The 21,321-nt window shown below is 39.3% G+C and overlaps 1 protein-coding gene across 3 annotated transcripts in view; it reads right to left on the reverse strand.

Moving 5' to 3' along the window:
* LOC136884632 (gastrula zinc finger protein XlCGF57.1) overlaps positions 1 to 21,321 on the reverse strand; it is a 131,524-nt gene that overhangs the window by 18,845 nt on the left and 91,358 nt on the right. For all 3 annotated transcript variants that reach the window (XM_068229979.1, XM_068229981.1, XM_068229980.1), the window contains one exon: positions 13,310 to 13,390. In XM_068229979.1, coding sequence (XP_068086080.1) covers positions 13,310 to 13,390 — 81 coding nt within the window. The remainder of the gene's footprint in view (positions 1 to 13,309; positions 13,391 to 21,321) is intronic.

The following is a 21,321-nucleotide window of genomic DNA, read 5'->3' on the forward strand; positions in this document are numbered from 1 at the left end:
TGGCTGGTATATGTGGGTCACATTATGAGGACTGACAAAGAGAACGGTCTGCTACAGGTAATATTTTAAGGAAAAATGTTTAGCCAAAAGATCTAGCAGAAGATGAACATCAATGTTTGATATTTTCAAGAAATAGGTTGGAGCACTTTGACACACGACAACAGGAAGACAGCTATGCACATAGCCTAAATTTGATTAGGATAAAGAAGCAGCAGCAGTGAAGAAACCAGGTGCCATGCAGTGGAGGGGCTTTGAACAATAATAGCTGCTATATATTACCTAGCATTAAATTTCTAGATGTCTGCTGTTTAATGGGGCCTAACAGCTAGATCATCAGCCCCTAATGATATGAGGTGAACGGAATGAAAATTGTTATTTCAAAGTGTATCCACTGCCTAGAATCTAAAACACATAATCATGAAAAACTGATAGTGAAACAAAAACTATCAGTGGATCCAATTCACAATGCCTTAATTACTGGGATGATACTTATCTAAAGTGGTCCAAATACATACCACTGGCCCCTCATAATGATACTAATCACTGGTAAAGCAAAACCATAGTGATGCTCCTATACTAGTGCTAATCAAACATTGTGTATCAGCCATTATGGTAATGCCCACATGCAAAACAAATTCAAGGTGTTCCTCACATAATGGTATTACTCTCAGGTAATGCAGACACATGGTTTTTCTCACATAGTGGTACAAATCACAGACAATGGAGACCCATGATGTTTGTCACAAAATGGTACTACTCATGGGTAACAACATGGAACCAACTGGTTAAATGTACATGATTACACTTGTCACAAACAACGCCCAGGATCATAAATTCACTGCTCCTATGTAATGCAGACCCATGGTTTTCCTATCGAAGTGGTACTAGTCACAAGGAACGCTGACCCATGGTGTTCCGCAGGTAATGGAACTAACCACAAGTAGTCTCATGGTTCTAATTTCATCATCCCTTCGTTGCCAATTTGAATCACCTCTTATGACAGGCAGGTCATATGGGTGTAGTCGTCGCCTGTGTCGCCCAACCACAGAGGGTAGAAGGGAGCGAAGAAAGAGGAAAGAAGGGATCCGATGCTAACAAAATGCAGTACCAGACAAAGAAGGACAAAGGTCAAAGGACAAAGGCTGTCAAGGTGGCGGCTAGAGTAGACACACGCAAGCATAGTGCTGCTGCAGTTTGTGTTGTTTGTGTGGTAATAATCAGAGTTCTCATGGTTTACGGTTCTCTGTACGGTACTATTCGAGTTAAGGAATCGGTGTGTGCAAGTGAAAAAGTGAGTTCTCCTTTTGCATGGCTACTAGCAGAGAGAAACTACTACATTCCAGCATTCTGTCTGACTGGATGCACCATTTTCCAGTCTTATAGGCGCCTCCCTACTAGCTCTGAGCCGAACGAGCCTAGGCCTGGTCGCTCAGCGATTAGGGGCTTGCTTTGCCTCCTACTACTGGCTGGAGATGTCCACTTAAACCCCGGCCCCACCACTTGTGAAATAAAAACAGACATAAACATCTATCGTCAGAATGTGCAAAGCCTAAACAATAAGCTCTCTGATTGTGAACTATCCCTGCCAGACTTAAGAGAAGTTGACGTGAGCGGACTTACTGAAACATGGCTCTCGTAGGCTAAAGACAGTAAACTACCACTTAGTGCTAATAACAGCATATTTCGTCATGATCACGCTACTCTAGGTGGTTACTGTGTAAACGAAGGACAGGTCTCGAACGGAAATGTGAGTTAGTGTGGGTGGAGATACTCATTCCTCGACGCCCTGTACTTGTGGGATGTTACTACAGACCACCAAACAGCCCAATCTGTGACCTTGAACAGTGCCTGGACTCAGTCATTGCAGCTCTCATTGATGGTGACGTAATTTTAATGGCCGATTTTAACTGGTCTATAAAGTGGTCTTCTCCAACTACCGGACTGTCAGCTAACAACTGTGACACATACTTTATAGACAGTTTTATTAATGGCCTTGTGCTGAAACAGTTTAATATGTACCCAACTCATGGACCCAACACCCTGGAACTCATACTCTCCTCTTTAGAACTTTAAACAATATCCCCAGGCAGAAACATTTTCCTGTTCGACCACCAGTCTCTCGATGCTATATTCATCCTTCCCCACCCCTCCTCAAAGCCTCACAGCAGGACATCCCACCGCCCTACCTACATCTGGCGCTGTGCTGACTGGCCTGCGATGTGTCGTGCCCTGGAATGTCTTCCCTGGATTCTGCTCGAAATACATATACGATATACATGGCAGTCTTCTGACCCTTCTTGCTGACTTCCTACATAACTGTTGGCAGAGAGTGGTAATATCAGGCACTTCATCCTCATGGTTACCAGTCACCTCCAGTGTCCCACAAGGCAGTACTCTTGGCCCCTTGCTGTTTTTTTTTTCTTTATGGATGATCTGCCATCCGAAATCAATGAAACAGCGAATACCGTACTCTTTGCTGATGACTGCAAGATATTTAGGGAGATCAGGAATCCAGCAGATGCAGCTCTGCTACAGTCCTCACTTAATGCCCTCTCGAACTGGTGCCGTACTTGCAAACTTATCCCCAATCCACAAAAATGCAGCCACATGACCATAACACTATGTAAATCTCCTCTACCGACATCATATTACCTACTCGACAAGCCCATCACTGTAGTTACGCAACAGCGTGACCTAGGTGTCATATTCAATATAAAATTACAATTTAAGACCCACATAGAAACATATACAACCAAGGCTATGAAATTAATAGGCATTCTCTATCGCTTCACAGAAATTTCTGACCCCATTGCTCTTCGTCACTTCTTCCTCATGATTATTCAACCTTGGCAGCCCTGAAAATGGTTTTCCAAGGTTTCCCATTTTCACACCAGGCAAATGCTGGGGCTGTACCTTAATTAAGGCCACGGCCAATTCCTTCCAACTCCTATCCCTTCCCTGTCCCATCGTCGCCACAAGACCTATCTGTGTCGGTGCGACGTAAAGCAACTAGCAAAATAAAAAAGTAAAAATGTTTGTTTGTTCCACCATCACGTCGAAAGGGCTGGATAGATCTCAACCAAACTTTATATTTAGAGTATACTCACCCCGGGGAAGGTTTCGATATGCATATCATTTTAAAATCTTTGAAAAGGCGGGGGTTTTATAGGAAAACCACAACGGTTTTCCTCCATTTTCTCTTATACTATTGATTTTCTGCAAACTCTGTGGACCGTACGTGAAAGGTCTCTTCATCATAAACTACTTTCATTATGTTCATAATTTACCTTACTCTTCAAATGATGGAGAAATTTACTATTTTCTGCCGATACCATGCTCGGCATTGAGTAACCGACAGAGCGATAACGAATATATGGGTTACCATGGCAACGTCTCTACCTGCTTGCCAGCAGGGAAGTGACGTATTGCCATTTTCCTCATCATTCCTTTAAATTCGTGGTTGTTCCTTGGGTAGAAAGCAAGAGAGTCGTCAATCGGCCATTCTGCGGGATACTGGGGGAATATCATTGGAGGTTATAACCGTTCTCGAATAGCTTAAGTCATAACACAAATATTCATCTTATCTGATTACCTAAGAATCCCTGCGCCTAAATTTCTCTCCGATTACCGCTTTCTTATATCCATAACTCACACCGGCATAATTTATTGAGGAGCATTTGATTTTCCAATACATTCACTTGGTATTTATATATTTGTCGTCATCCGGATGTCCTCAGTTATAATCCATTTTCTATTAATTTCAACTTACTCAACTGTATTATTTTCTTCCTTAATTACCACGTATGTATGCGAGTGCTAATCCCGAATGCTGTACACTCTTTCCTTTGAGGAAATATTCTAAGCTATGCAATTTTAACGGCGGTGCAGACCTTCGTTTCGGGGTAATTGGTGGCTAATCAGTAAGTCGTATCACAGGTCACAAAGCAAATGGCGTTTCATTTTGGAGAGATCTACAACTTTTGTCCTATAAATTTTCGTCGTATTTCTATCCCTAATACATTAAATACAAGTTGATTTTGTACTTTTACACGTATATGTTATCATTTGGCACACTTATAGGAAAGGTAGAATCATGACATTTGGCACGCACATTGACATGACCATTGGCCAAATTTTATGATTCTAGCTGTCACATGAGAATCAAAAATATAAAGTAGCATCCAAAAACTGTACAAGATTTCACCCCATTCAACGACTCTAACTCAATCTAACCCATGAATATAGGAGATACGAGAAGATGTCATAGGACCAACCATGTAGAGCACTGAAAGGGGTGTCTGATGGTGAAGTCCGTTTGTAGATACGTCGTACAGTTACAAAGCAGTAACTATCGAAATAAAGGTCTGCACTTCTAGAGTGCGTCTGTACGTTGACAATTTTGGCGAAATTTCTGTACAGTTATCCGTTTCAGGTGTAATAATGACCATCTGCATATATTCAGTTTTGGTGTCTGTTGGTTTGTCTGTTTGTCTATAACTTGGAAACTACTGGATATATTTCCACCAAACTTGATATTTAGAATCCACCTGTCCTTTGGTAGGTTTTAGGGCAAATATTGTTTCTAAATCCCTGAATTGACTGGGGGATTATACGAAACCGAAACCGTCATTTTGCATTCTCACAAAATATAGACAACCAAACTTAATGTAAATTTACCTGCCTTAATGGAAATTCATTTCTAAGCCTTTTTCCTCATGTGCATCATTTCAGTACGTGGAGTAATAAGGGAGATATCATTAACGGACCATTTTCCGGTACAAGTCCCACCGGACTTAACTCAAGAGCGGGTGCGTGTAAAGCGTATGTTTTACAACTTGAAAACTACTGAAGATATTTGAGTCAGATTATACATTAACATCCACCTGTTAAACGCTACGTGTTAATCGTCAATAACATTTCATGTTCCCGGAATGGACTGGCGGTTTATAGGGAACCGAAATGGTGATTTTACTCTTACACAATATATACAGTACAAGACCAACCTGACTGGAAATCGACCAAACGTGATGGAATTCCATCTCAAAAACTTTTTTCATGTGCATTTTTTCGACAGGATGATTAATAAGGGAGATATCAAAAATGGTCCATTTTTCCGGTTTAAGTCCAGCGGATATAGCCCACAAGGTGTTGTACGTGGAGCAGGTTCCTTATTTATCTATGTAAATAAAATCGTAACTACTGTGTGCCTGTACATTGACTATTTTGTCGAAATTTTCGTACAGCTACACGCTTAAGGGGTAATAATGATCATCTGCATATTTTTTGGTTTAGTTTCTTGAAAGTCCTACTTTTTACACTTCTCACCGAAAACCCAGATTGCGGCATAATCTACCAGTCGAGAAAGAAAACTGAAATTTGGCAAAATTTTACGTTTTAGCCTGTAACGGGTGGAAAACTTCCAAGAGCTTTAAATTTTTCCCTTTCTATCCCGAAGAATATCGAAATATGGAGGCAATTTTAATGATGGTGCAGACCTTCGGGAAGTATTATCGCATAATGGATGGCACAATTCCCGTTCAATTTGGAGTGACTACAACCTTGGTCTTATGACTTTTTGTCGTATTTATATCCATTTTAGGTTTGATTTTTCTCTGTTTCTCGATGTTAAGTAAAGTTGTACTTTTCACATACATAATTCATACCTTCCATCACTTAGAGGAAAGATAGAATCATCATACTCTACACGAAAATTGGTCCACCCAGTAGCCATATATGAGCCAAATGCTATGTATGTAGCTGTCACTTAATTATCCGAAAAGCAATGCAATGTGAGATAATCTTACACAAATTTTACCCTATTCCAAGTTTGTAACTTAATCTGACCCATGAATAGATGAGATATCATAAGACCAGCAATTTAGGCCGCTAAATCTGGCGTCTTATGGTACAATCCTTTCTCGATATGATGTACCGTTTAGAAGCAGTTAATCTGTAAATGAAGGTCTTTAATATTGTAAACAAGCACATACTTTCGTATGTCGAACTATATATATTCACTGATGTCGATTTTGTAGCGATCGAGAAAGGGTGTGTCTGCTATTGTAATCAGTACTCCGCACACCGACTATGACTGGCAGTAGGAATGGAGTCCTTCTCCAATTCCTGTGTAACTGGCAATAATGAGGCAGGCCTACCATTGTAATGAATAATTCACTTCTCGATTTGACTTTCAGAAGGCAAGGGAGCATGCAGCATACAGTCTTTGGCTGTAGGCAAGCGTTCTCACAGTTATAAACAGATGTACCCATCTAAAATGTGACTGGCATTAGGCATACTGGCCTGCTATTTTGATGGAAACTCATCAACTTGGTGTGACTGGCAGGAAGCTGGCTGGCAGTTGGAAAAGGGGCCTATCATTATAATGATAACTGCACAACCCAATTTTGACTGGTTGTAGGGAAGTTTCCTGCCATTATAATAAAAACTCCTCAATTTGTAATATATCTGGAAGTAGGAAAGGGGGGCTGCCATTGTAACGGAAACTCCCCAAATCAATTGTGACCGCGCAGTAGGCAATCGGGCCTGCAATTATAACGTGAACTTCCCAACTCGATTGTGAATGGCAGTAGGCAAGTGAGCCTGTCGTTATCATCACAAATCCGTAACAAGCACTTTACACTGGAAACAACGTATGGGGACCTCTCCATATTGTTTCTCGGATAACGCTAAGAGACATGCTATTTTAAAACAATCTTATTTACTGCATGTACAGTATTTACTTCAATATCCATATACAATGCAGAATACCGTAGCGAAGCACGGGTACATTTGCTAGGGCATAAAGGATGTGAACATAAAAAACATCGAATCCTCTAATATTGTTGCGCTGGAAAACAACAAGTGTTGACCAACGGAGTTGGGAGAGGATAGGTGAAAGTGAGAGGCTGACACATGTAATTGAAAGCAACGCAAGGACTTAGCTAAGGGACCCATGGGCACCACACACGCTCTCAAAATGAGACCCTGGGACATCTTTTAGTAACCTCTTACCACAGTCAGGAGATACCATGGGTGAATTCTTCATCAATGTCCCACACGCTCAGGGTGTAGCATAAAATTTTGAATACAAGAAGGTACTGTATATAAATATTATTTCAAAAAATTAATGATCTCACTATAAATACCATATTTCAACTTTAAAATGAGGAGTTGTATATTGAAATCTATTCAGCAGATTACTCATAATTCGTATAATCAGAAAAAAGTCATCAAAGTACACTCGAAATTGGTTAAGAAGTCCCTCTCCAGCGCGTTTCTCTAGTTATTACACAATTATTCCAAAGTCCCAGGACAGATAGATAGATAGATAACTCTTTATTGCCACCCTAGTTTGCACCATCGGTTACAGACAATAAAGAGCATAAAATACACATGAACCCAAAAAAACCAAACAAAACAATATAAACCAAACAAAACAAAACAATATAAACTAACATACTATTTTATATAATATAAAACTCTAACTATCTACACTACAACTATTAACTAAGAACCAAAAAAAACCGCACAAAATAATATAAACCAAACAATACAATTACTATCTACTCTACGTATTCAGTGGTGTCAATGTCGGCGGAATCCAGCCTAACACTGCATCAACTTGTCTAAAACTATTGAGATGCCTCTGGTATGCGAGGAACTCCTCCGCATGTAAGGGCATCCCCTATCTACTCTCTACAGCTAACTAAACATTAAAAAAAAAAAAAATAATAATAATAAAATTAAAAACCTCGGCTGCATGCGGCATTCCCTGTGAGGAGAGAGCCATCCCACCCTGGCCGCTTCAGCCACTCCTCCCGGGTTAGATATTACCCCCACCTATAACTCGTACTTCTCTCCTCATCTTACGTGGCGAATCGTAGAGGCGGTTTCCGGTCCATCATACGATCCGTCACGCATTTATCTACTGCTCCGCCTATAATCGTGTCGTCTTACATGCCACCATCTTGATTCACTTGTTATTCTGTGAGCGGACATGTTTCCTCTTTCACCTAGGGATGGGACTGTACCATCCCACCCGTCTGTCTCTTATACCCCTCCCCCCCTTCCATCCCCAATCTTCCCCTCTTACTCTTCCTAGCCTCTAACCATCTCTCTTATAATACTTATTCGCTAACTACTAACTACCTTCCACTATACCGTATAGTTAATATTTATACACTATATACAAACGCACTTGTTGACAATTTCCAGTTCCTTGCTCATCGCTTTTCTTTCTTTTTCTTGCGTCTCTTAGACTAAGTCTACTTCCTATATGCATTTTTTTTTTTTAATAGTTTAACTTACATATTAAACCACGGAATTGCCACAAAACAAATCTGTCTTTTCCTTGTTTCCTCACATCACTTATCAATCCTTTCCATCTCTAAACAGTCCAACAGTTCCTCTTCCTCACGACCACTCATTACTTATTAAAATTTTTAAGCCAGAGTTTAAAATTATCTACTATTATGTTCTCCAATCACCTTTTCTTGTCCACTAACCCTATCATTCATATTCTAACACTGTTTACAAATGTATTTGTTGACAATTCTATAGCTCCTACGAGTCTTAGACTAAAACTAAAAAACTACTCTCTAATTTTTTTTTTTTTTTTTTTTTTGTACTTAAATCTTAAACCATCGAATTGCCAACAATCACACCTGGCTTTCCCTTATTCCTTCTCTTTCTTCCGCTTATTTCCGTTTCTAAACAGTCCAACAGTTCCTCTCACTCACATCCCTCGTTGCTTTATTATTCTTTTTTTTTTTTTTTTTTTTTTCTAACATTAACTACCACCTCCGTTCTCTCACACATGCAATCCTCTCCAAATATATACAAATCTTCTTTTCATCATACAATCAGATTGTACTTCAAACTCCTCTTACTGTCTTCAATTTTTATATAACCTAGCAGTTTCGTCTACCTCCTTCCTCTCCTTCCTCTGTAACCCTCTTTTACACCTTATTCTCTTAATTTCTTTATAAATCTCATTCTAACCATATTTAAATATTTCGAAATATTTGTTCCTCTTCCCCATTCTCTGGCCAGCCAAACCGTCATCTTTTCAATTTTTTCTACTTTTTCTATCTCTTTTTTACTCAACACTTTCTTTTTCAACTCTTCTAACTCCCTACATTCGATGAATATATGTAGGTCCGACCATTTTTCTCCACACAGAATACATCTACCTGCATTTTCTGTACCAATCCACCCTCCGTTTGTAGGAGTTCCAAAAATCCACCAGTATAGACCTCTCTTGCCCTTCCGGTCCTCCACTTCGATTTTCGGGTTCATGATTTCTAACAATTTATTAAATACTGATAGTGAGGCTCTTTCTCTACATTCCATTATTAAACTCTGTCTCTCTATATCGGCAACTCTCCTTGTCACCCTTCTCCATACCCAATCTTTCTTTTCTCTCCACCTCTCATATCCTATATCTCCTAACCCCAGTTTTCGTAATTTATTTTTGCACTTATTTACCCAATACCTCTCGTTCTCCATATTTTTCTGGAACCTATATGTGTCTTGTACTAAATCCCCTCCCTTCCCTTCTTCCAATCTCATCCAATACTTCATCACCCTCTTGGCTATAGTAGTGTCTATCGATTCTTTACATACTAATCTAGCCCCCACATTTGCAGTACAGTTTGGGACTCCCATAATAATCTTACTAAATTTCGCCACCACCTGGTTTAGTTCTTTTCTATTTTCCTCTAATCCCCATATTTCTACCCCATATAACATTTTTCCTTTGACCATTGATTGGAACACCAATCTCTGTATTTTGTACTTTATATCCGGAAATTTATTTTCTAATATCCCCACTACTGCCAGTGCTCCCCTCCCTTTATATCTGGCTCTTCTAATCTGATTTTCCCACGTGCCATTACTACTAATTATAACTCCTAAATACTCCATTTTTTTTTTCTGGCCTGATTTCTTGCTGCTCGACTGTCCAGAATTTCTTTCCTTTTTTGGCTTTCCTCTTCCTACATATCATTATCTGCGTCTTCCGTACATTTATCTTGAGTGCCCATCTTCTAGTATATTCCACTACCTCATTTAGTCCTTCCTGCAACCCCTTTGCTGTTAATGCCAAGATCAATAAATCGTCTGCAAATAGCAGCCCCGGTATCTCCCTCTTCCCAATCCAAGGGCATTGCCATCTCTCGCCTCCATGTCTATCCAATATATTATTTATAAACAGTAGAAATAATATGGGTGATAGCTTACAACCCTGCCTCACACCCCTTTTCGATTCCATACACTTACTCAACCCACCCCCTTTTAGTTTAATCATCACCAATACTTTCTCATATATTCCTTCAATTGCCATCCTCATTTTTACCGATAACCCAACCTCTCTTAATCTAGTAAATAACGCCTCTCTATTCACTGCATCGAAGGCTTTCTCTAAATCTACTGCTGCTACATATAATCTCTTCCCTGCTATTTTCACATACTTCGTAATTAAAGTATCCAAAACCCATATATTATCCACAGTATTTTTCTCTTTACGAAATCCATTTTGATAGTCCGAAATCCTTCCATATTTCTCTGCCCAATTTATAATCCTATTAGCTAAAATTCCTGTATATACCTTCGACAGCGAGTCCAGGAGTGTTATTCCTCTATAGTTGTTTGGATCACTTCGACTTCCTTTGTTCTTATATATAGGACAGAGTACTCCTTTTCTCCACTCGCTAGGGAATTTAATCGTTTCCCATATCTTGTTAAAAAATTTCACCATCACTTTCAACATTACTTCATTTGCTCCCACTTCCTTCCATATCCTGTTAGTAATACCATTTGCCCCACCCGCTGTTTTGGTTTTTACTTTACTTAACACCCTAACTATTTCCTGACTTGTTATCTCCTCATCTAGTAACTGTACACCTGTTTGTACTTCCTTTACAATATACGTCTTTTCCATACCCCCCTGACCTTCTCCCCTCCCACCCAAAAGCTCTGCAAAATATCCTATCCACTCATTTTCTGTTATCATTGTTCCTCCCCCTGTCGATCTAGTTCTCTTTATCTTATTTATAGTTTCCCAAACCCTATCAAATCTTTTCTCTGTGCAATACCTGTTCACTCTCTCAGCTTCCGCCTCTTTCCAGCTCTTTTTTTTCTCATTTAGTAACTTCTTGTAATCTCTTCTTAATTTACAATAATCCTCTCTTTTCCCTTGTTCCCCTCCTTTCTTGAAGTCCGCTAGAGCTGTCATTACAACCATTCGTTTCATCTTACACTCTTCATCAAACCACCCCGCGCCTATGTTTCTGTCTATCTCTTCCCTTATTCTCACTTTCTTACCCACCTTCCATACTGGGCGTTCTATTAGTTTTAAAACTTCATCCACATCCCCTCCTTCCAACATCCTTTCACTTTCAACCCTTATACTTTCTTCACTCTTTTTTAACTCTGTTCTCAATCTCTCGATCGTGGTATCATTCCAAATGTACTTCCATCCCTCCTTATACCTATCTCTTTTTCCTACCCTTCTCTTCACTCCATCATACTCCCCCCTTAATTTTATCTTGATGGGCATATGTTCTGTTATCACACATTCTGTCACCTCAAAACTTATTATCTTCTTCAGAGCTATTTCCGTGCTAACTCCTATATCTACTACACTCCCTCCCTTCGATGAGATGAATGTCAGTTCACCATTACTATCTCCCTTCATCCATCCATTTAAAATATATAATATATAATGTCCCAGGACATGTTGTATTAAATACATGCTAAAGAAACCTGGATAGCACAATTATGTCACTCTTTAGTACATTCGTAACTCGCACCATAAGCAATTTAAATTAGCATTCCTGGCCAGGTTGTGCACATGGCAGGTTAGCAACAACTGGCCTGGTTAAGAATTTAGTAGAGAACTTCGTTTTACGGCCGCAGAGCATGGTCCTGTGTCGGTCTAAAACTGCAGGGGGTGTCAGTCCCAAGCCAGTCTTATTCTCTTTGCATCAGACATGGTGCTTAATTTTGCGTTCAAGAGGCCTCTTTCAAATGGCGCAGGTTTCAGTTGCTTCCGTGCTTAGCTACTGGCCCACATAGGCCTAAACTAAGAATTGACTTTTCACACAGAATCTTTCAGATGATGTGGACGTAGAGAGTAACAGCACATGGGAGAAGCGTTTGAAAAGGCTGTCCGCTGTGTGTCACGGTCCCAAGCCCACAGTTACTTGTTAATGGACATAAGTTATTATGAACATTGCTCACGACATCAGTACAGAACCTGATAGTGTACCTATATGAAAGTAAAAATGGATTTAGATGACAAACAATAGTAGGCCCGTTCTCACACATTTAACATACAGTATTTATTTCTCATTTTCAATTTAAAAGTTACTCATGGGCCTTTTTATTTTCTTCTGTGATGTACAGCAGTTGTTATAGAACCCGATATGGACATCCAGAACTTAGTAACATTAAATATCAGAAATACAAGGGGATCTTGTGTTTGGGAAAGCATGATATCATTCATTCATTCATTCATTCACTCATTCACTGAGCGAGTATCCTCAAAATTGTACCCATCTTTTTCTCTAACAAAATGTGAAGGACACAGCATGCATGAACTGCTTTTCTATTTTCATAAGTGTAAATGAAGGCTATGATGGTCCATATTTATTACCACACTGAAAACCGTGTTCAAAATGATCCGCTGGAAACAATGGGGGGTTTAACACCACTTGACCCATTGTGTATGTAAAAGTCAGCAGAAGCGGGTGCATCCATTCATACATACGGACGTGTTTTACTGCCGTACTGTCTGCAAGAGGCCTCAGTGACTTATATATGTAAATTAGGCCTACTGTACATACGCATAGTGGTTTGCAGGAATGTAAGTTACGGAGAAGAAGAAAGCTAGACAGTTTACAGATGATAAAATATTAAAGTTTATTGAGAAAGTGGATGCTAAACCACACATGAGACGTGTGCAAATCACCCAGATGATGGACTTTCCAGTATACCTTTAAATATAGGTAATAGTAAGCGACATGGAAAGTTTGCGTTTCTAACAACATTTTTCCTTGATGTTTTACTACGTTTGTGATATAAAATGTACTATTTCTTTATTTATTTTGTTAATTATAATTGTAAACACTTGCTTCATGTTTTTATCATAATTACTTTTATGTTCAAACCTAACCTTAAATTTAACAGAGAAACTGCTTTTCATTTTTTTTTAAACATGTTCCCTCTTTATGACGTTATTTTTCTTTCTGATCTCACAAAAACATCTTAACCAGTTTTGGCTCTATTAGATTACTTCAAATGTGCTCACCTGTGTTTGTCCTGGCTCTGGCAACTCTGGTTTAGTTTCTTCTTTCAAATGCATCTTGTCTGATGTAAGTACGTAGTTGTTCTGTGGAAGAGTTAATATATTAGGCACATTCTTCATACACATCAGAAAACTTAGTTACATATAAGTTGACTTAACAATTCATAATTTCCTGGTAAATGAGTCAGTTTCAATTCTTCATTACCATTCTCAGAAAATTCCCATGTTGATCCTTAAAAACATGACAACTAAAAGACCGCTAGAAATAGAAAAGTCCTATTTGAACGCTCAGGGATATTTTTGAAGTGTGGAGCAATTATATAATATAAAACTTCTAAAATAATACTGAAAAATCTGGATAATGTACAGACAAACCTAAAAATATTCTGCTTATCATAAAGAAATCAATCCTGAAATATTCACAACTTCAAAAATGAAATGGTGTATGGCTTTTAGTGCCAGGAGTGTCCGAGGACATGTTCGGCTCGTCAGATTCAGGTCTTTTGATTTGACACCTGTAGGCAAGCTGCACATCATGATGAAGATGAAATGACGATGCAGACAACGCATACACTCAGCCCTCGTGCCAGCAAAATTAACCAATGATGGTTAAAATTCCCGACCCTACCGGGAATCGAACCCAGGACCCCTGTGGCCAAAGGCTGGCATGCTAACAATTTAGCCATGGAGCCGGACAGAACTTCAAAATTTATCACTGTCATCTTCCACTTTCTGTACCAACAAAAACAGCACAGTATGAAATATATATCATCCATATCTGCTGTTGTCTGTGCAGAGCTCAGCCTGAAGGCAGCAAGGATCCTCAACAGCTCTACCATCCGCTGCAATAGAGAGCTAGGTGTCACTGAGGAGCCAAACTAAGGAAATGAAGTATGTGGTAGTTTTCAATTGCTTTCCTCTCCTACCCAAACAGGGCTGTTACATACCAGTCTCTCATGTTCACTGAAATGCACATTTATGAACATCAACTTCACACCCTTTCCTACAGGATGTGGCTGTATTAAGAATGGTGTTACTAGCACTGCTTGTATCTCAGTCACTTTTATAGTCAGAGCCAAGGATAAGAATGAGACACAAACTACAAGTGACAAACTTGTTCTGGGCCAATCCAGAAGACATCAGGCATTAAGCATGCAGTATCTGACCAGAGATGGATTAGGGCAGGCTGCCTCATATGAAATTTAGAAGAGAAGTCATGAAAGACATAAACCCTAAACCAAATGAAACATACAAACAATTATTCGTATAGGTTATTTGAACCACACCGAGTTACAACAACATAGAGGGTCCGTATGCCTGACATTAGCATTCCTTATGGAGACATGAGAACATAATTACAATCAGCTGACAGGGAGATTGTGCATAGTGACTGGACTTCATACGTTTTAAAAAGTGAAAAGTTTGATTGTTGCCTTCAAGAATGCCAGCCCTATGTTCAGATAAGTCTGCACAAATCAGTGCAACTGGACCAAAGATACATTGGTTTTTAGCAAATGTTACTGAATTATAACTGAGATTGCTCTTGTAATTCCTGCTTCTAATTATACCCATTTTTAAGGTTTATTTTAGGTCAGGTCATGTACATCCTGCTACCGCATGCAAAAGTAGACAGTATTACCCGCAGCTGTTTGGCCGAGGGTTGTGTGGCTGCTACCAAACCTGACAAACTAAGGGAGAATCAATGACTATGGGCAAAGGAGTTCAACCTGAAGGGGCTTGTTAAAGCCACTGTGTAGGAAATGACACATGAATCAACTGGAAGCTGCTGCCTTGCAGATGTGACAGGGTACTGGTGAAGGCAAAGGGAGATAACCCTGACAGAAAATCTTCCTTTATGTTAGGGCTAGCAAGTCAATTGGAGAGTAACTGCAATTGCTTTCCACACTTAAACAAGCCTCAGATGGAAACCAAGAACTCAGAGTAGACAACAGTACTCGCAGAACCACACCAGGTATGACAGCTTACAGCTTGATGAAAGGCCAGGCCTTGCGATTGTGCAACAACCCCCGAGAAGACAACCCACATTTTAAAGGAAACAATCAACATATTGAGTTTGACTGGTAAATGTGAAGAAGTAGTAGACATCATGGAGAGAAGGAAATTATCAATCCTAGGACTGAGTGGACCTAAATGGAAAGGTAAAGATAAGGAAGAGTTGACAAAAAGCTATACCCTTCACTGGAATGGTAACTACGGATGAGAAATGGAGTACGATTGATATTGTCAAAAATGTTAGATGGTATTACAGAGATCCAGTATATCAATGAGAGGATTATTAAGTCAACAGTTCACCTTGTGAAAGAGAAGATGATACTGGTGCAAATGTTTGACTTTCAGACGGATTGCAGTCAGGATAAAAAGAACATTTTTCGCGAAGACCTGAAAGAGAACATCAGTGAAGTGAGGGCAATCATCATCGGGATGTCAATGCACAGCTTGGGAGAGACAGGAATGGCTATTAGAATATGATGAGCCCACATGGCTATGGGAGAAGTGATTCAAAAGGGTAACATCATCTAGACTTCTGCATAAGAAACTGTTTGGTAGTTAAAAAAAAAATGGTTCAACAAAAGAGTCGGTCACAATATTACCCATTACAGCTGGAATGGAAAGAGCAAGTTGGTCATTGACTATGTCATTACAGATAAAGAAAGAGGTAGACGTGTGCCTGATGTCAAAATGATTGCAAGTGACCACCGGTTATTTGTAGCCGGCCTGAATGACATTAATGAACCAAAAGTAACATAAAGGAAATTACCTAAGGTGTGGAAATTACAACAGATTGGAATGAGGACCGTATAAGAGGACAACTGCCTACAGAAGAAGTGGAGAGTGTTGAGGTAGAGTGAACCAGATTTAAAAACACCTTGATAAAACAAGCAATACTGGTTTGTGGGAAGAGAAGCGCAAGAATATGGGAAAAAAAGAAACCCTGATGGAATCAAAGAGTAAGATCCTCAATAAAGGAAAGGAACATAGCACAAAAAGAACAACATAGAAAGAAATCTAAGGCAGAACAGGTAAGAGAGAAGGGGAAAGCCGGAGACCTTGAGCAAGTTTACTGGGACAAGAAATTGAGTTAGAAGAGTAGTAGAAGATGTAGAAAGTGCTGGGAGAAATCTACTCAAAAAATGAAGGAACATAGCAGAGGTAATATGAATTTACTGTTCAGAATGATCAAAAACAAAAGAAATTCAGTTGAAACCATCCCAACAATTGAGGATCCTAATGGAAACCTGGTGAGGAAAGAAGAGGAAATCAGAGAGGTTCTGATGAATCATTTTGCTCATTTATTGAATAGGACAGATGCATATCAGAGAACAAAGGAACCAGCTGTTGAAACCTGCACAGAGGAACCTCCCATTACATGGGCAGAAACTGAAGGAGACCTTAAGAAGATGCTGCAAGGGAAATCCCCAGAAATCAATGAAGCCAGCACGGACATGATTAAAGCAGCAGGAGTCCAGGCTTTACAGCGGCTACACAGAGTCCTCAATGCAGTTTGAAAAGATTACAAGATACAAGATAAATAATCAAGATAAATAATCAAGGGTGGCATTATATCCCTGTTTAAGAAAGGAAATCACCTCAAATACTCCTCAAATACAAACCAGGAAATAACACTCCTTTCTCATAGGCTGAAGATTCTTGAGAAAATCTTAGGTAGCAGATTGCAAGTCATCTTAGAGCCAAAGTTTGAAGAATAGTATGGCTTCAGGCCTAACAGCTCCAAAACAGACCTAATCTTCAATGTCCATATGTTAATGGGCAAATATTAGGAAAAGGGCAAAGATCTGTGTATGGATATCCTTGACATTCCAATGGCGTATGACAGCTTTGCAAGAGAGAAGATATGGGAATGCCTGAGAAAAAAGGAATGTGCCAGAGGTACTGGTAAAAAAAAAGTCCAGATGCTGTATCAGAACTGTACCGGCTGTGTGCGACTATGCAACGGACATTCATTCTGGTTCCAGACCAAAATTGGAGTCCAGCAAGGCAGTGCATTATCCTATTATTGTTTATCACCATCACTTTACATAGCAAAAATCTTAAATGAATCCTCCTAATTCAATAAAATAAAATTCAAACATGTTTTGACTCGTTTGAGCCATCTTCAGTGAAATAAGTGGGGGTTAAAATAATCTACATAATATAAGCTAAAAATCTGCTAACACATAACGAATGAACAAATGAAAAACAAACGAGAGAGATGGAAATAAAAACCATAACAATATACAATATTTACATTACTAGAAGGAGCTTCCAACTGAATGGTCAGCCTACTAGCCTTTGGTTCAGAGGTTCTGGGTTCGATTCCCGGCCGGGTCGGGGATTTTAACCTTCATTGCTTAATTCCAATGGCTCGGGTTCTGGGTGTTTGTGCTGTCCCCAACATCCCTGCAACTCACACACCACACATAACACTATCCTCCACCACAACAACACGCAGTTACCTGCACTTGGCAGATGCCGTCCACACTCATCGGAGGGTCTGCCCTACAAGGGCTGCAGTCGGCTAGAAATAGCCACACGAATTTAAACTAGAAGGAGCAATAAATAACTTGCTGAGACAAAATCTGTGAAAAAAGGGTTAATATAAAAAATGTGCTAAACCTAAGAAAAGAAAGTAAAAAGGTACAGTTATTTTGAGACATCCACAGGGAATGGCCAGTTTGTACCTGGAAAATGCTTTGAGAGGTTCATTGTGGTTTACTAATTTACTGCAAACTAGCATTTTTACAAACTTCTGTTGTTCAAAGTAGTTTTAATAATTTATCTGTGAACAAAAATTTTCCTTTCCAAACGTAGAAAAGTGGACTGTGAGTGCTGTGCTTTGTGTGGGTTGCATATTGGTGACACCATGACACCATGGTTTTTTTTTCTATTCGCTTTACATTGCACCGACACAGATAGGTCTTATGGCAATGATGGGATAGGGAACGCCTAGGACAGGGAAGGAAGCGGCCATGGCCTTAATTAAGGCAAGCCCAAGCATTTGCCTGGTGTGAAAAGGGAAACAACGGAAAACCATCTTCAGGGCTCCCGACAGTGGGATTCGAACCCACTGTCTCTCGGATGCAAGCTCACAGCTGCACAACCCTAACCGCATGGCGAACTCGCCCGGTCGTGAATTTCAGAGGGTCATACTGAATACAGCTTCTTAGTACAAAAGTCGGGTTTTCATAGCATTAGCAGTTTTATTACTAATTTGTCAGCATGCCATGGTAGCAGAGTGGATACCTTCCTGGAATCCAGGTATGAAGGTCCCGAGTTTGATTCCAGGTTGAGTCAGAATTTTTTTTTAATTATAGCTTCTCTCATGTTGGGGACTCTGTGATTGTGTGTGTTTCATCGTTCAATTCCATCTCATCAGCTCTTCTATAGAGATTAGGATAGCAAGGGCATCCGGTGATAAAATAACTAACTAATCCAAAATTCACTTCCAATCCCCTAAAAATATGGATACTGGGCCATAATAAGCATTGCTGTTTTTGTTTGCAAAACTGGTACCTATTGATGTGGTATTGTTGATTTTTGTTTATTTACAGAATCATGACAAAAAAGAGTCTGAATGCCCCAGAGATTGAGATGCTGGTTGACATCAGATTCTGAATATGCAAGTGATTCAGATGCTGAGGAAGTTCTTTCAGTGCCCCAAATCAGGGAAGCATTTGATCAGCAATCAGGAGTATTGGCCAACAACCTAGCAACAGTTTCACACAGGACTTGATTATGGACATTGGATCAGATGACAGCGTTGGAGATCCACACTATGAAGATCATACATTTTCAGATACGTCTAATGAAGGCTTACACAACAGCGCTGCTAGCAGTGAATCAGAGTCAGGAACTTTATTTGATAACTCAACAATATGTATTTTTAAAACAGGGGAAGAAGCCAACTAAATTCAAGAGCTCCATATATTCTAAGCCATACGGTCCCAATGTTCCTGTCAATTTGCTCTCTCAATGACGTGGCTGGATGAAACTCTTATTTCTTCCTTGATGCTGCTATTGTAAATGCTTATATACTGTACAAAGAAACAAAGAAAGAACTAGCCATGGGAAAGAAGCCATTTCAGTAGCATTAATGACATTTCTGAAGTGAAAAAAGTCTGTTCTTCACAGTAAAAACCAATTTATGTAATGTGATCAAAATATCAACCACAAATGACACATGTGTTTTCAGTTTGCCTAAATGGATTGTGGTCAATTTCTTGCCACAGCAAATTGTAACAATTTTTATAAAAAAAATAATTTTTCATGGCATCATACACTTATTTCTGCATAAATACATGACATGGACACTAATAAAAAAGGGTTTCATTAAATTTCAATGAAAAAATAACTTTCCCAATGAAGGGTTAATTTACACTTGAACCACCTGCATGAGCTGAAATTTATCAGAAAGGAGAAGAATCAAATAGTGCCAAATAGTGTCCTAGTATGGGGAATGTCTTTTCGCTTGGTAGTATGTCATATGGCTTCTCTAGCTCTACGAAGCATAAGCATAACTGTCTATTCCTCCCGTAGCTTTATTTAATTACCTGCAGCATACTGATAATCTGACCCTGACAGCCCCTTTGTGGGCTGAAACCACACTGAGTTTCATCCAACTTCCTCTCAACCACTGAAATCACCCTCCTTTCTAAGATGACCTTGCCTGGTATACTGATCAACGAGATACCACGATAGTTGTTGCAATTCTTCCTGTCTCTTGCTTATAGATATGTGCAATTACAGCGTTTGTCCAATCTGAAGATATCTTACTCCTGCTCCATGATAATCTTACTACAACCTGAAGCCATTTCATGCACACCATCTCACTATACTTCAGCATTTCAGATCTAATTTCATCTATTCCTATAGTTTTATGACAATGGACTTTGTTTACCATCCTTTCCGCTTCTTTAAGTGTAATTTCATCAACATCATTGTCCTCCTTCCTGTGAGCTCAGTTGTTCATAACATCAACAGGAAAACTCCTCTTAATAATAAGATTTTCAAAATATTCCTTCCACCTGTCCAGTGATTCCCTGGGATCTATTATGAGTTCACACTTGCTTGGAGCCATTTCCTATGCCTTCATTTATGTTTACTAACCGCCTCACTTTATCAATCCACCAAGGTGTTCGTTTTTTGCCATTTTCTCACACAGTAGTTCCTGAACATTCCCTTGGTGTTTCTACTACATCATCTCAGTAAGCCTCTCATTCTCTTACTGACCACCGAATGGAACTTTTTACTAATCATATCCATGGCTGTCTGACAAATATACCCATCCTGGAGATTTCATAGCCTTATTTATCAACAGCTTCACTTTCCTTATTCTCATTGTAGAGAAACTTAACTCACTACAGATCAGATAGTGGTCCCTATCATCAAACAATCTATGGAATACCCACAAACTCCTAACAGATATCTTGAATTCAAGGTTATGATTTAGTCCAGGGGTGCTCAACGTACAGCCAGACTTGGCCGCGAAGGCATTTTATGTGGCCCTGGCTGAGTTTTTATAACTTGTTTTTTGTAGATAGTGGAAAAACTACATCATAAAAACTTTATTGTAATTTACAGTGATAGGGGATAAATCAATAAGAAATATCTCTGAATTATTCATAGTTTTTTCATGAAATGAGGTTCCTTATACTGGGTTGTAGAATAATTCTAAGATGCATAATTATTCCCATTTTAAACACAGGTAAGAGTTAAACTTCATTTCTTCATTTCTTGGAATTACAGCTGCTGACTTGCCTGGAGGATGAAAGGCCTCCTGCATTCCACGGGGGATTAAATAGGTACAGTTATCTTGAGACATCCACAGGAAATGGCCAGTTTGTACCCGGAAAGTGCTTTGAGAGGTTCATTGTGGTTTACTAATTTACTGTGAACTAGCATTTTTACAAACTGCTGTTATTCAAAGTAGTTTTAATGATTTATTTGTGAACAAAACTGTCCCTTTCCAAACATAGGAAAGTGGATTGTGAGTGGTG

This window comes from Anabrus simplex, chromosome 13, assembly GCF_040414725.1.
Source record: "Anabrus simplex isolate iqAnaSimp1 chromosome 13, ASM4041472v1, whole genome shotgun sequence".
Lineage (NCBI taxonomy): Eukaryota > Metazoa > Arthropoda > Insecta > Orthoptera > Tettigoniidae > Anabrus > Anabrus simplex.